This window comes from Leucopleurus acutus, assembly GCF_964270905.1.
Source record: "Leucopleurus acutus genome assembly, chromosome: 9".
Lineage (NCBI taxonomy): Eukaryota > Metazoa > Chordata > Mammalia > Artiodactyla > Delphinidae > Leucopleurus > Leucopleurus acutus.
In genome coordinates this window covers 103,177,346-103,193,160 of record NC_139144.1, presented here as the reverse complement: position 1 = coordinate 103,193,160, position 15,815 = coordinate 103,177,346, and the positions used below count along the sequence as shown (strand labels likewise).

Below are 15,815 nucleotides of genomic sequence, written 5' to 3'. Positions count from 1 at the left end.
CACTGAGGCTAGAGCGGGGGCCTAGTATGGAAACTCAGTTGAGGTTCACAGTGTGAGTGGGAGTCGTGCAGGAATCTCTTATACTTGGAGGAGAGCTATGTCCTCGAAAACATTTCTCTGGAGACAAAATTCTTTATATTGACTCTCCTTATGAAAATAGAATGTGTGTTCCTCAGAGATTCTGTTTTGCTCTAAAGCATAAATGTACATACACTTGGACATCACACGCCTTTAACTGTTTTAATGATAGAGTAATATAAAGAACGACCCCAAAAGGATCAGAGCTCTCAGGGAATGGGTGTACAGTGGGAGTATGTGAAGAGCATAGGTTAATTCCTGGCTCTGCTGTCTTGCTCTTTTGGGCTTTGTTACTGCTGGCTAAGAATATTTAGAGAATTTCTGCACAAAATATGTTCAGATTTAGCTACTTTGAATAATTTGTTCTCATTGCAGCTAATAGTTCCAAAAGGCTATATTCACAGTTGGGAGACCGTAAAAGGTTATGCTGGTATTTACAATTCACGATGGTGCAACAGGGGTGGTATTTCCTTATGCCACAGTCCTGCCCTCGTTCTGTAGAAATTGGATGAGATAACACTTATATTTACTGCTCTAAGAACTGTTTTTAAATCGGATTCATATCATGGGGTTGAGACTGCTGGTAGCAAGGAAAAATGATTATGATAGCAAGTACTGTTCATTTAGCAGTTTATTTTATACAGCTGCTTTAATTGCCCAGCTAGGGATGATAATGAACAGAGTGAGTGGATTATTTTTAGTTTGCTTGAAATATTTTGTTTTGACCTAATTTAAGTAAACTCAGTGACAAGTGGCTCAGAGACAGTCAATTTTAATGTCAAACTCCCTTTTAAAAAAAGTTTTAAATTCATTTAAAAACTAATAATAATACATGTACATGTTATAGAAATAAAATAACACAAAAAGGTAAATAGTCAAAATTAAATCTTTCCACTGTAGCTATCTTAGCTTCACTCCGCAACAGTAACCCATTATCAGTTTCTAGTAAATGCTTCCAAGCTGTTTTATACGTGAACGTGCAAATATAGTTTTAAACTGTTTTTTTCTTTTCTACACAAAAAGTAGCATGTCTCTATATCTCCATCTTGGAAATTATTCCGTATCAGTGTATACGGGCTCTTTTCTTCCCCCCATGGCTGCATAATGTCCCATTGTTTGGATACATCGTAATTTAACTATTGATCAGCAGTTAGGTTGTTTCCAGTCATGCCACCACCAGCAGTGCCACAGCCAGTATCTTGTGTTACTTTAGAAGGATGGTATGTATGTAAGAAAATGTCCTGGGTGTGGGATTGCTGGACCATAGGGTCACATTCTTGGCAGCAGTGAATAGGCGTGCCTGTTTCCCTACACCCTCGCCAACACGACGGGTTACCACATTTTTTGATATTTGCCAATCTGCTGGGTGAAAAAATAGTATCTCAGTGTCGTGTTTTTCTTCTTATGAAGGAATTTGATCATATTTTCCTGTGTTTGAGGGCATTTGTATTATATTTCCTTTCTTCACATTATCCTGTCTATTCATGTACTTCGCCCTTGTCTATTGGGAGGATGGTCTTTGCTTGTTGAGTTGAAAGATCACTTAATGTGTGAAGAAAATTAGCACTAGAAAATTAGCTACGGAACTTCCCTGACGTTCCAGTGGTAAAGAATCCACCTTCCAATGCAGGGGACGTGGGTTCAATCCCTGGTCGGGGAACTAAGATCCCACATCTGCGAGGCAGCTAAGCCTGCACGCCGCAACTACTGAGCCCACGTGCCTCAACTAGAGAACCCACATGCTGCAAACTACAGAGCCCGTGCACCACAATTAGAGAGAGAAAACCCACACGCCACAACTAGAGAGAAGCCTGCGCACCACGACGAAAGATCCCATGTGCCGCAACTAAGACCCGACACAGCTAAAAAAATAAATAGATATACCTTAAAAAAAGAAAATTAGCTGCAGGGTTCTGTTTTATTTTCAGTCCGTCTTTTGTTTATGTTTTTTGTTTGGGAGGTTTTCAGCCATGAAGAACGTCTTCATTTTCATATGGTTGAATTTATTAATCTCTTTTAAACCAATACTGGTTTTTTAAAATTCTCCCATCCACTATGTACCTAGTTTCAGTTTTCATCTTCAGATCTTTTATTCCTCTGGAATACATTTTTGCTAAGGTTTGAGGTAGAGATCCAACTTAGCCATTTCCCCCCAAATGGCTCTGCATTTGTTCCCTGTACATTTTGTTGAGGGTTACTTTTTATCCTTACTGGTTTGAAATGCCAGTATTATCATATACCTACTTCCCATGACTGTTTGGGTCTTTGTAGATTTCCCTGTCTGCTCCGTTCATGAGCTAGTATTGCACTATTTTAATTACCGTAGCTTTATGGTTTCCACCCACCTGCCTCTGCAGTTGCTCTTCTTTCTCCGGAAGTATACTTTTTATCAGGATTATGTTACATTTGTATATTAATTTAGGATTAATTAGTGGATACCCTTCTGATTCTACATATTCTTGCTGAAGACCATGGCACACTCTTCCGCTGATTTAACTCTTATCTCTTGGGCGTATTTTAAGATTTTCTTCAGATGGATCGTATACTTTTATTTTCTTAGGCTTATTACTAGGAATTTTGTCCTTTTTGGTTGCTTTAAAGCTGAGGGTCTTTTTCCTCTGTTACACTTTATATTTTTTACACTGTACTTCTTGAATATGATTATCCTTTTCTTTTTTCCCACATCTTCACTTCAGGAAAAAGGTAATTTGTACTTTGGGTCTGCTGTACCTGAGCTGGTGACTAAAATCATTTGAAATTTTGTTTTTAATCTGGGTCAAAAGATCTCTCATTCCATTAACAACTTGTTTTTCAACATCAACACTAAAATGAATTCAACTTAATGAAAGTTGTACTATTAATGAAATCAAAGAAGGTTTTATTTTGCATATGTAGTAAGCTCTGTGATGTTGAAATGCTATTGTGATTAATGACTATAATATCAGAGAGTTGATAGTAAAACTTTTCTTTATTTTTTTTTAAGACACTTTAACATAGGGCAGTGACTCAGGGTCATCATCATAATCACGCTATGGAATTGCAGAGTTAACAGAGACAGTTACTTGATACAAGGGTGGCTTGCGTGATTTTTCTATAATAGTGCCTGGGATGTGTGGTATATTAACAATTATATTTCAACTGAGAAGGAAATGTTTGTACCATACAGTGGCACTCTTGAGTGCTGCATTGACATTAAACACTCTTGTAGTCTTTGATAATTCTGTGTCTAAAGCAGCAGGGTTTTTCTTAAAGCATTGTAAAGCTGGTAGTAACAGGCCGTTTCATAACGTGTTACCTTTCTGATTCCTGAAGTTGCTCAGTATGTAGCTCATCTGATCCTAACAAGTCTGAATATACTGCCTGAGTCTAGTGTTTTGTTTCTCTTCTCTCTTCCTCTTTTTCAAGTGCTGGTAGCAACCCACTAATGACTGGCACACTGGGCTCAGGCCATTGTGACTCACGTGCAGAAAATAGGTGAAAATACACATTTATGGAATAAACTAGTAGCACTTGTGAATTTACTGAGAGGCCTAAGAGACTCTGGACTTTGAGGCCCATAAAGGAGAGGTGGTGGTGCTTTTCCCTTGATACAAGGTCACGGAACCAGTCTTTTCATTCCTTCCATCTTCTTCTCCCAGGAACTGCAGCAGACGTTAGCTGTCCCTCAGAAGTCTTAGAGTAGGGGCTTCCCTGGTGGTCCAGTGGTTAGGACTCTGCGCTCCCAATGCAGGGGACATGGGTTTGATCCCTGGTTGGGGAATTAGGATCCTGCATTCTGCATGGCAAAAAGAAAGAGAGAAAGGGAGGGAGGGAGGGAGGGAGAAGAAAAGGTCTTAGAATAGCCTGGGTCATTTTTCAATATTGGCTTAAAGCATATTATTGCCCCCAAACCAGTCCTAAGTAAATCTTGAGTGTGTAGGCTATGTCTCTAGAATAACAGATTAATCCATTTTTTGTTCACTTTGATTTCTTTGACCATGTATGTGATATGTGAGATTGCTTGTTACGCTACTCAAATGTAATTATTTTTTCTTTCACAGGATGAATATTCCATCTTTCCTCAGACATACTCCATAGATATTAATGGTTATATTCTTGTGTATTCTGTTACATCAATCAAAAGGTAAGGCCCACTTCTGCTTGCTTGAGTTTATTTGCTGTGCTTAGATGGCATTAATCCTTCTAAGAGATTATGCTGGAATTGGCAGTAGTAACAACTAGACTTTAATGGTTTTTAGTGGTTGTCTTGTGGAGCAAACAGGGTGTTAAGGGCAAAAAAATTATCCCATTAGGTGTTCTCTTACACTGATGGAGTAAAAAAACTCTGTTATTTCTTACCTCAGGCTGCCTAGCTAGATAGTGACTGAACATGATCTGAGCTTTTCTGCTGATTGCAATGGGAAATGCATTAATTGATTTACTTTTTGTGTGTTTTCACCGTATTAGTGTGGAGCATGGGCTGATTGCTAGGGCCCTCTCGCTAAGCAACATTCCGCAAATGTTTATTCAGAGATTAAATCAGCCCAGTTGTAGACTTTCCCATTTAAATATCTCACCTATTCCACTTTGAATATTCTCAGTAAGGGCTGCTGAGTGTTGAATACACGCACATGTGAAAAAGTGGTAGGAAAAAATAAAGGAATTCCTTGTGTTCGGTTTACTTTATATTAAAATGGTGAGTCTATGACATTTTCCATTTTTCCCACTATAAATATTACATAACAAACGTTTTAAAACATCACCACTAAAATGGATGTCTGATTTTATGCTTTTTGTTTTATAGCTTTGAAGTGATCAAAGTTATCCATGGCAAACTGTTGGATATGGTGGGGAAAGTACAGTAAGTAGTAATAGTTTATCTCTTTTGTTAGATACTCATAATAGTATCTTCTGAACAATCAAATCGGGCACTGACTAGGGTACTTTGGCTTTTTTTCCCCTTGTATTAATAGGATACCTATTATGTTGGTTGGGAATAAGAAAGACCTACATATGGAAAGGTATGTAGCTTCTAAATACTGATTTATAAAGTCAAGTCTAAGACGATTTAGTCACTGAAGTTTCATTTTTAATTATTCTTATAGCAAGAATATTTTTAGCTGTAGCATGTCTGTGTTTCTGTGTTCAGAAATGTGGTAGTGACTGTGCATCACAGAAGCAAAACTGCAGTAAAAATCTCAACCTGTCTTGGAAAATGTTTCCTCTTAAAAAGCGCAAACACTGTAGAAAATTATCTTTAGATTCTTTTACGGTTTTGCATAAAGCAGACTCTAAAAAGACAATGGTAGCAGTCATTTATTCAACAAATAGTTTTTTGAGTACCGGGATTAGGATTAGAACAGTGAACAGGGGAGGAGCCTGACACCTAGAGGAAGAGGCTCACTGGCTGAATTAACGCCTGCAGGACTGCACGGAGGGCCCTTTCAGGATTGCACCATCTTTGGGTGCTTATAGCCAAGCTCGCTTCAAAATAATCAATTGTTGCAGATGCTGGAGTGTTGGCGTCCTGTTTTCCGAACTGTAAGAACTTTCTGGAGCAGGGGTAGCCACCCCATAAGGCAATGTCTGCTCTGTTCCCCAGCTCGGGTAACGGAAATGCTTCTCTGCATTACGTACTGGATGAGAATGTTGAGCTGAGCATGCTTCTGCTTCATAAGGAAAAAAACTGATGAAAGTGGAGCCTGTCTCATAAATCAATTATAGATGTTTTGTATAATAAAGAGCAAAGTACTTTAATTAGAATTTTCTTTTTCCATTAGGGTGATCAGTTACGAAGAAGGGAAAGCGTTAGCAGAATCTTGGAACGCAGCTTTTTTGGAATCTTCTGCTAAAGAAAATCAGGTACGTGTTTTTTAAACTTCATTTTGCCCTGCATCCCATCATTCATGGGCGTATGTTCCTCTCAGTCAGCATCTCACCACCATCTTCATCACTCCTGTTCAGTCTTCATCCTTCCACCATTTCTAATACCCATCTTTGGGTTGCTTTAGGACGATACTATTGATGTTTTAATTCAGTCAGTATTCTACTTAAAATGGGACCTAGAATATTTGTAGGATAAATAGAAATTAATAGTAAAGGCAATACTTCCTTTGAGAACATATAGTCTTATTTTTGTTTCATATGAAAGACTGGTACAGAAATAAATCCAGGCATAGAAAAGAAACAAGAATGATCTCACATCACTTTGGCAATAATTTTGTACCCTTACCTCCCCCCTTTTTCTGTTGGGTGGAACTGAGTTAGATGCATGTGTTGTTTTAACACAGAAACTGTTAAGAACCATTTTACAAGCATTTTTCCCAATTTCAGCCCTGCAGATGTTCCTTTAAAAGGCATATCCGAGGAAGGATGTCACTTCTATTTCAGAAGGCTTCCCGTATCTCCTTTTCCCTTTTCCTCCGTGGCATTAATTTAGACCAAGAACGTCCAAGCTTGTCTCCTGCTTCCATGAGTTCTCACCAGTGTATTCCTGTTTGCTGCCATTCACCTTCTGAAGCTACAAATCAGATGATGTCACCCTCAACTAACACTGCCAGTGGGTTGCCCATCATCTGTAGAGCAAACCCCAAGGCCCTAAGCATGATGTTGAGTGCAGGGTGTGATTCGAACTTTTCCGGTTCCTTCTTTCACTGTATCCCTGTACTTTTCAGTCGCACCAAATTCCTCCCACTTAATTAAATACAAGGGGTACTTCCAGATGCCTCCCCTTTACTCTCATTCTTCTCTGACTTGAAATATCCTTTCTCTAATTAACTACATACTTAAAGTATTTTCAACATGTGCTCTTGTTTGATCTTCCAATAAGATTAATTGGCTTTCATTTCTGTGAGGAAACTGTAGTTCAGTGAGGGTGGGTGGCTTGATGTGGTTGAGGACAGTCAGCTGTTCCTCCCCAGCTCCGCCACCTTTCGCCACTAAGCCCCCAGTCCTCAGGGTTCTACTTAAATTCCACTTTCTCCTGGACCCCTGCATGATACGTCCAGCTAAAATTAATAGTAGCTTCTTCTGTCTTATCCCCTTTAATTCATTCTGAGATTCAAGGCCGTATCACTGGCCTTCATTTTCTCCATAATGTCAGGCACAGTGGTTTTATATCTACTAGGTGCTCGGTCAACCCAGGTATCCCTTGATAGGCAAATCTGTTTGTCCCTGTGTCCGCAGGTGAGGGAAGTTAAATCTGTACAATTGATTCCCGAGTTCCAGAGAGCAAGAGATTTATCTGCATCCATTTAGTGCAGAGAGTGAGAATTCAGATAAGAAGAGCTGAGATAGTAAGAGATACCTGTACTGCTTAATTGAATTAAATCAGACATTTATTGGGTGTCTGATCTGTCCTTAAGATCATCCAGTTGAACTGTCTCATTTTAGAAGTGAGGCGTTTTAAGATCCAGAGAGGTAAATAACTTTTCTAAGGTCTATATTTCATATGGTATAAGGACTTGGACTAAATTTTAAATTTAACCCAAATTTAGTCCTCTCTCCTCTCCACCATGCTTTTCTGATGGATGGGAAGAGAGGGCATAACCAAAGTGTAATAGAGATTAGAGTGTTCCTGAGGGAGAGAGAGAGACCGTTCTGTATTAAAAAGTCTGTGTGTGAACCTTAAATGGAATCTGGTTCTAAATCCCTCGTGTAAAAGACATTTTGGGTCAATTGGGGAGATTTGATTACGTTTTAGATATATTAGGGAAATGGTGTTAATTGTCTTAGGTGTAATGATGGTGTTGGGATTATAAAGAGAATATCCTTATTCTTGGAAAATGCAAACCATAGTATGTAGGGGCCAAGTTTCATAATGTCTGCAGCTTAGTTTCAGATGGGATAGATGCGGGGGATGGACAGAAGGAGAGCAAGCAGATATGGCAAAGATGTTAGCATTTGTTGAACTCAGATAGCAGGGCTCAGTGCTTATTATACAATTGTCCCCATTTTTCTGTATGCTTAAAAATTTGCATAAGAAAAATTGGAAGGTGGTCAGAAGGTACAAACTTCCAGTTACATAATAAAGAAGTCCTGAGGATGTGATGTATAGCATGGCGACTATGGTTAACAATATTGTGTGCTTGAAAACCGCTAAGAGTAGATCTTAAAAGTTCTCATCATAAGAAAGAAAAGTTTGTAACTATGTGTGACCAGCCTTATCGTGGTGATCATTTCACAGTATATGCATACATCGTCATTATGTTGTACACCTAGAACTAATACATGCTATGTGACAACTATCTCAATTTGAAATTTTTTTTGACGTGGAGGAGTGACGTTGAATGGCCCTAAGCTATCTTTGGTTCTGCTTTTGCTAACTTCGCTCCGTTGTGTTTCTCTTTGGTGAAAATCTGAGGGTCCTAAAACAATTATTCTGTTTGACTTTATAATTATGTAGCCATCATCACCAGTCTCACTATTCATGTAGGTTCACGTAGCCCCTGTGCATTGTGTTACTGTTCTGTGCGTTTCTGGCCGTTGCTTTGTTATTCCTTCCAGCATCCTCAAAGGTGTAGACACCTTATGGACCCTACCTCGAATGTAATTAAGAGGGATTGCTTAGTAAGGCGTGTTGCCTCAGGTTAATTTATCTTTTGAGAGTGACCTATAATGGTATGCTTAGGGTATGTTATTAAACTACTTTTTGGTCGGAGGATGCAGGCCTTTTCTCTATCTAGTTTATGTTATACTTTACCATAGCTTAAGATTTTTAATATGGTTCTGGATAGATTTACTTTTTAACCTTTTAGTTTCCTTTAGAAGGTAGGATACTGCCTTTTCAGTACCCATATAAAAGATGAAATTGTTCTCAAGGCTTAAAGTTAAAATGAAAAAATTCCAACTGCTGTAATTCTTTTAAAGTTTTGATAAATTTAGTAGATTTATCTGATATTAACCAAAACTCTAAAAGAAGGCAAGGGTGCAGTACAGTGACCTCAAACATCCCAGACAAGCTAGAAGATCAGATGACCCAACTCACTGTTGTCTCGGTTACTTTAGCACCTCCATCAGATCAACAAATACCTTACTCGACGTGAAATAATCCTTAAAGGCAGAAAGATTCTTGTACCCAAGTTAGGTAAATACAGTGATGATATGCATATCCTTGGAAAGCAGCAGTCCTGACCAGTTGTCTGGACACTCCTCAGCCCTCGGTTGTGGCTCTCGTGACACTGCTCACCTTGTTGTTGAGTGTGCTGAAGACAGTTGGATCCTAAGCCTAGGGAGTTTCTCCCCATCGGGTGGGGAGAAACCAAGTAATTCTAATCCCTTATGTTAAGAGGTGTGATTGGTTCTAATCCACATATATACTAGAGTGCTTACTACTCTTGGTCTATGTAGTAGGAAGAGAGAGAATTTGTGTAGTAAAGAGACATCCACGTCAATAGTCACGTGATCAGAGACCAATCTTTGTGAACCGCTCAAATTTTTTATTGATAAATTTTCAAATGTAGCTTTGTATTACTTAGCAAAAATCCAGTATTTTAAAATAAACTGTCCTCAGTGGAGTTCAGTCAGATTTGTTGATTACAAAGTGCACAGTGGTAAAAATTATCAAGTCAGTGAGAATACTGCACTTTGACTATTACTGAACTATGGGATGTGTTTGCAGTTCTGGCTTATTTTCTGTGGAGGCCTTCACAAATTGTATTTCAGCAATTTAATGCAAGAGAATGCATTTTGTCAGATCACACAGGTAATCAAGGAGAATGCTAAGATTTATCTAGAAAGCCAGATTCCAGGCACGCTCTATTTTTTTTGTAAGAGCTTGGCATGCATCTTTCCACACATTTTTCTGTGCTTTTTTTTTTGGCTGCGTTGGGTCTTCATTGCTGCGCGCAGGCTTTCTCTAGTTGTGATGAGCGGGGACTACTCTTGGTTGCAGTGTGCGGGCTTCTCATTGCGGTGGCTTCTCTTGTTGCAGAGCACAGGCTCTAGGCATGCAGGCTTCAGTAGTTGCAGCATGCATGCTCAGTAGTTGTGGCTCGCGTGCTCTAGAGCGCAGGCTCAGTAGTTGTGGCACGTGGGCTTAGTTGCTCCGTGGCATGTGGGATCTCCCTGACCAGGGCTCAAACCCGTGTCCCCTGCATTGGCAGGTGGATTCTAAACCACTGCGCCACAAGGGAAGCCCTGTGCTTTTTTTTAGGATGAAATAAATAACAACTTGCCTGCATAGTCGTGGGAAAGGAGGGGAATTGGTAATGCAGAAAGGAGGGTGCTTGCTGAAGTCAGTGGCCTTGATTAGACAGGAGAGGTGGGCCTGGGGCTGGCTTGGGCTCACTTAGGGGTGCCTCCTTTGTGCCAGCAGGAAAGAGGGAACCAGAGTAGATGAGCCCAGATTCAAGGGCATGGTCATTGGTGGACGGAGTATGGAGAGCTCGCTTATGAATGCTGCTTCTGTTTTCCCAGTGAAACGTAGAACCCAGTCATCAGCCGAGGGTGAGAGCGGGGAAGAGGTTTAGCGATCCCAGTGGAAGGAAGAGGCATGACCCCTTCATCCTGGGGGCTGACTGGACCAGAGAAATGTGGTTGGGCTGCTGGGGCAGCAGGGGTCCCCTTTGGTTTCAGGGTCCTGGAGGTGTGTCCATGGGCTGTGTCCGCTGTGTGGCGCAGGCAGCGAGCAGGCAGACAGGTGGCAGGGAAGGGAGTAGGAGGCCGGTGACTGCCCTGGGGACGTGTGCGCTGGCCGGGAGGCGAGAGAAGGAAGATGGGGGCTGGAGGGGGGGCGGCTGCTTGGTGATGACAAGACCTGGGTGCTGCCCTGCGAGGTTTTTGAAAACAGGAGCATTTTTGGATGATCACAATGACCGCATTCAAAGGACAGGGACTGACGTTCGGCCTAAGTGAGGATTTCCTGCCCTAAATGATAGTGGCTCCTCCTTGTGAAGGGCTGGTCCCTGGGGCTGAGAGATGCAGTCGGGAGAGAGAGGAGGTCCCCTGGGGGTGTGCAAGGCCAGTGTGGCGTGAGTGGTGGCGGAGGTGGAGCCGCTGCCCCGGAGGAGGGGGGTGAGGCCAGGGGTGACTCGGGGCTTTAGGTGGCCTAGAGGAAGCAGGCTCGGAGGGCACGGGTGTCATCTCACGGCCTAAGAGCCAGAGCTGAGAGTTTTTAGGAAGTGGGAGGGGAAAGGGTGTGACAGGCAGGGGGTGGGGTGCCAGGCCAGGCGAAAGAGCCCCTGCCCTGCTGTAGTCCCAGAGCGCCCGCCCCGGGGGGTGAGCCAGCAGGGGATACTCCATCCTGGAGGTCCCGAGGCGCCACAGGAGGCGGAGTAGGCGGGGCTTCCTGTGACTGATGAAAGCAGGGCTCAGAAGTGTGATTTGAGGTTAGTTCTGGTGGTCTGCAGTCACCACGTGGGGGGAGGGGAGGGAGGAATCCCAGGCTCCTGCGGCCCGGGGCCGCCTCGTAGGCCTCCACACCTGGACCTCCACGTGCAGGGCAGACCGTGGGCCTTTTCCAGTCCCGCCAGCAGCATCAGTGTTCCTCGTGGCTCTGCTGTTAACGCTAACGTTGTCATCGGTTTTCTCTCTGGTTTCAGACTGCTGTTGATGTTTTTAGAAGGATAATTTTGGAGGCAGAGAAAATTGACGGGGCCGCCTCACAAGGAAAGTCCTCCTGCTTGGTGATGTGATTCTACTGCAGAACCTGAGGGCACTGGGAACCTGGCCTGCCTGAGGAGGCAACCTGCCCATTTTCCTTTAAGATAAACTCTGCTTCATTTCTCTTCTGTTAACCTGAAAGATTTCATTTGGGTCAGAGCTTCTCTCCCAACCCCTCCTTTCAGATTATGTTAAACTCTGACTCGGTCCAAATGAGTTCACTTCCATTTTCAAATTTTGAGCAATCATATTTTCAATTTATATATTGTATTTCTTAATAATATTATGACCAAGAATTTTATTGCATTAATTTTTCAGTGTAGTTTGTTGTTTAAAATAATGTAATCATCCAAATGATACATATTGTTACACTACTATTAACTAGGCTTCAGTATGTCAGTGTTTATTTCGTTGTGTTAAGTGTATACTTGTAAATAAAATAGCTGCAAAGCCTAATCGTTGTGCTCCTCAGTGTGGCTTTTAAAGAAAACCTGTCCCCCTGAGGGCTTCCTTCCCTGCCTCCGAGGAGGCGCCAGCTTGGACTCCAGGAGCCAGTGGAGGATGTGGCCCACCAGGCGGCTGTGGGCACTTGGGGTAGAGTGCCCGCACCGGGGGGCGGGCATTCCTGTTGACTAAAGCCGAGTGACCTTGAGGGGGTCTGTGAGGGGAGTTGCTCCCCAATAATAACTGTTCTCCTCACCTTGGTTGGAATGTTTCATGCAGGTAGGGCTGCAGGCTTACTTAGAGCCTTCCAGCCACCCTCTTGCTTGTCTCTTAGCTACTTGAAGAAAAGGGGACCTAAAGATACACTTACTGTCTCTCCTTTTACTTAGCTTGGTGTCCACGGCAGACAGGATCTGACTTAGAAAATAGATTGGCCTGTCACTATCCCAAAACCTCCAGGAGTTTAAAGGATGGGGAAGATTGCCTGGTAAGTGTTCTGTGTCAGGGCTTCATAAACCTCCCTCAGACCCAGACTGCCTACCTCCCGTTCTGCCAAGAGCAGCTTTGAGGGAGAGTCGAGGATTTCAATTGCCTGGTGGCCATCACCTCGACTCTGAGAGTTCAAGTTGAGCAAAATTTTTTAAATGATGTTCCTTCCCAGTTAGAATTTCACAGCCATTTCTAACCTTTAGGGAAATGTTACTGAGTCTATTGATAAAACAAAATATTGCTTTGTAACTGATTTTTTTTTTTTTTTTTTTTTTTTTTTGCGGTATGCGGGCCTCTCACTGTTGTGGCCTCTCCCGTTGCGGAGCACAGGCTCCGGACGCACAGGCTCAGCGGCCATGGCTCACGGGGCCCAGCCGCTCCGCGGCATGTGGGATCTTCCCGGACCGGGACACGAACCCACATCCCCTGCATCGGCAGGCAGATTCTCAACCACTGCGCCACCAGGGAAGCCCTGTAACTGATTTTTTAATGAAAAATTATGTTTTTAGAATATGCCATTATGGACTTCCCTGGTGGCACGGTGGTTTGAGAATCCACCTGCCAATGCAGGGGACACCGGTTCGAGCTCTGGTCCAGGAAGATCCCACATGCCGCGGAGCAACTAAGCCCACGCGCCACAATACTGAGCCTGCGCTCTAGAGCCCGCAAGCCACAACTGCTGAGCCTGCGTGCCCACGACTACTGAAGTCCGTGCGCCTAGAGCCCGTGCTCCGCAACAAGAGAAGCCACCGCAATGAGAAGCCAGCACACTGCAACCAAGAGTAGCCCCTGGTTGCCGCAACTAGAGAAAGCCTGTGTGCAGCAACGAAGGCCCAACATGGCCAACAATTAATTAATTTTTTAAAGAAGAATGCGTCATTATTTTGAATCTTTATAGTTTGTGTCTTATCGTTGAAGGATGCAATTTGAGCCAGGATGAAAAAGACCTCCACCAAATACTTTTTAAATACAAATAAGTTTTAGCAATGTAGTATCATTACTTACTAACAGGGTTTATTCTTAGGCGTAATATGTGTCAGCACTCACTGGATGGAGCCACATTAAATCTGGATTCAGTTCATCCAGGCAACATTTTACATCTGATAAGTTATTTCTGTGTAAATGGAATCTTGGGGCAGCCTGTTCTTGCAGCTACAGTTTGACTCTCACGAAATGTCCTCTAGGCCTAGCTGCGCTGTTTGGAGGTGACGTGGATCTCTTTACATGATTTCTGAGCACCTGCTGTGTGCTACACACCATTCTAAGTGCCGTGAACACAACAGAACTCTGCACCCTGTAGAATTTACGTCTGACCTTGCCCCTTGAATAGCACAGGGCAGGCAGTCCTGCTTCCCAGTGCGGTGACCCATCCACAAGATGGTTGATTGGATTATCTGATGGGCTGAGCTTGTGATGTGTTCCGAGGGTGATGTTGCTGAGGGGTGCTCTCCAGTGGTGGGGAGCACGTGACCTGGAGGTGGTGGTGGAAGGCGGTCAGCAGTACCTCTTCTGGTTTGCCTCACGTCCACCCTGTGAAGCAGGTGCTGCCCTATTTACAGTGAGGAAACTGCCTTAGAGGTGTCAGCGACAGTCATTAGCCACATTCACTGTGTCAGCGAATCTAATGATGTGTTATCTGAGCCTTCTGAAGAAATTCTTAGAACTGCCAGGTTTGACTTAAATGTCGTTATTTAATAGTGTATTTCATCACTCCTAAGACCTTTCCGTACATTTTAGCATTTTCTTTTTTTTTTTTTTTCTGATTTGAATTTTTCTTTTAAGTTCGGATGGAAAATTAAGAACACTTCCGGAACTTCCCTGGTGGCACAGTGGTTAAGAATCCGCCAGCCAATGCAGGGGAGACGTGTTCAATCCCTGGTCCGGGAAGATCCCACATGCTGCAGAGCAGCTAAGCCCGTGCGCCACAACTACTGAGTACACGTGCCACAGCTACTGAAGGCTGCGGGCCTAGAGCCCATGCTCCACAACAAGAGAAGCCACTGCGATGAGAAGCCCGCGCGCAGCAACGAAGACCCAACGCAGCCAAAAATAAATAAATAAATATCCTTCTTTAAAAAAAACTATGAAAAAGAACAATTCAAAGTTGTAAGCACAAAATTCACGTATGTCATGTGGTGGACTTGCTTCTTCAGCTGGAGGTGAACCTGGCAGCCGACGGAAAGAATCCGCACTAACAAACAGCAAATTGCACAAGGATTGTCCCCGTGAAGAAGCCGGTGACGTGGCGTTTGATTTTCCCAGCTTGGCTCCTTCCCCAAAGTTGAGGCTCTGGAGTCCTGAGTCTTCGGCATTTAACTAGTTCTTCGTTGGGGGGAGGGGCTGGGACTGTCCCGCCACATGTAAACCGATCTTTGTCATAGATCGCTTTTATAATGAGAGAGCAGCCGGGGCGCGTTGCCACATCTTCCCCATTCTCCGTATGTTCCTTGGTGACGCAGAAGTTATCCCCACACGGGCAGGGGTAGAAGTACATCTCCGAGACCTCGTCATATTGGAAGTCCTTGATCTCCACCTCATGAAACGCTGCCATCGTCACTGGGGCCAGGAGAGGTCTTGTCGCCTCCGCCATTTTAGCATTTTTCTTAGTGGGACGTACAACGCAGCCTTGGATTCATTGAAGCACAGTAGGTGCGAATACAAAACTCGGCGCATATCCAAGGCTGTCTTGCAGCTCATAATACAAAGTGTAAGATCACAGGACAAATTCAGATTAATGTGATGGAATTTTGCTAAAACTAAATTGTTCACTCCCCGCCCTCTAGAGCGCCGTGTCTCCCCGCCGTGTCACTGACGGTGCTCTCGCCTGAATTGCTCATCACCTCCTTGTCACCACGTCCAGTAGGTATTTCCTGGCCTCTGTCCTGACCCTCCAGCATTGCACGCAGTTGGTGACTTCTCTCTGAAGGTCTCTGTTTCCGCCTTCTGGTCTTCCTCCCAGCTCACTGTTGCTGCCTTGGCCTCCTCGGCTGGTGCCTCCTCCATTAACCTCTCGATGGGCCATTTTTCCTTCTCCCCTTCCTTGATTTCATCCTGTCACATAGCTCTCACTGCCGTGTTTCCTGAAGACCAAAGTTCCTTTCTCGCACCCTGACCTCTGGGCTCCAGGCTTGTCTTCTCTTAGATGTCTCATGGGCATCTGAAGTTTTCATGCCCAAATTCTTGATTTTCCCTAAAAACGTGGTCTGCCCTGGACCCTGCTTCAG

General features: G+C 43.5%; 2 protein-coding genes across 2 annotated transcripts in view; one reads left to right on the top strand and one right to left on the bottom strand.

The window, feature by feature from the left end:
* Window positions 1-12,112, top strand: part of RHEB (Ras homolog, mTORC1 binding) — a 47,658-nt gene extending 35,546 nt beyond the window's left edge. The window contains exons 4-8 of the mRNA XM_082845979.1: window positions 4,119-4,201; window positions 4,862-4,918; window positions 5,031-5,078; window positions 5,838-5,919; window positions 11,598-12,112. Of these exons, the coding sequence (XP_082702105.1) occupies window positions 4,119-4,201; window positions 4,862-4,918; window positions 5,031-5,078; window positions 5,838-5,919; window positions 11,598-11,690 (363 nt within the window). The 3' untranslated portion in view covers window positions 11,691-12,112. The remainder of the gene's footprint in view (window positions 1-4,118; window positions 4,202-4,861; window positions 4,919-5,030; window positions 5,079-5,837; window positions 5,920-11,597) is intronic.
* Window positions 12,113-14,782: 2,670 nt separating this feature from the next.
* On the bottom strand, window positions 14,783-15,165 carry LOC309966671 (diphthamide biosynthesis protein 3-like; the record flags this gene model as incomplete). Its single annotated transcript, XM_082846874.1, has 1 exon — window positions 14,783-15,165. The coding sequence occupies exon 1, from the start codon at window positions 15,140-15,142 to the stop codon at window positions 14,783-14,785; it is 360 nt and encodes a 119-aa protein (XP_082703000.1). The 5' UTR covers window positions 15,143-15,165.
* Window positions 15,166-15,815: the final 650 nt, after the last annotated feature.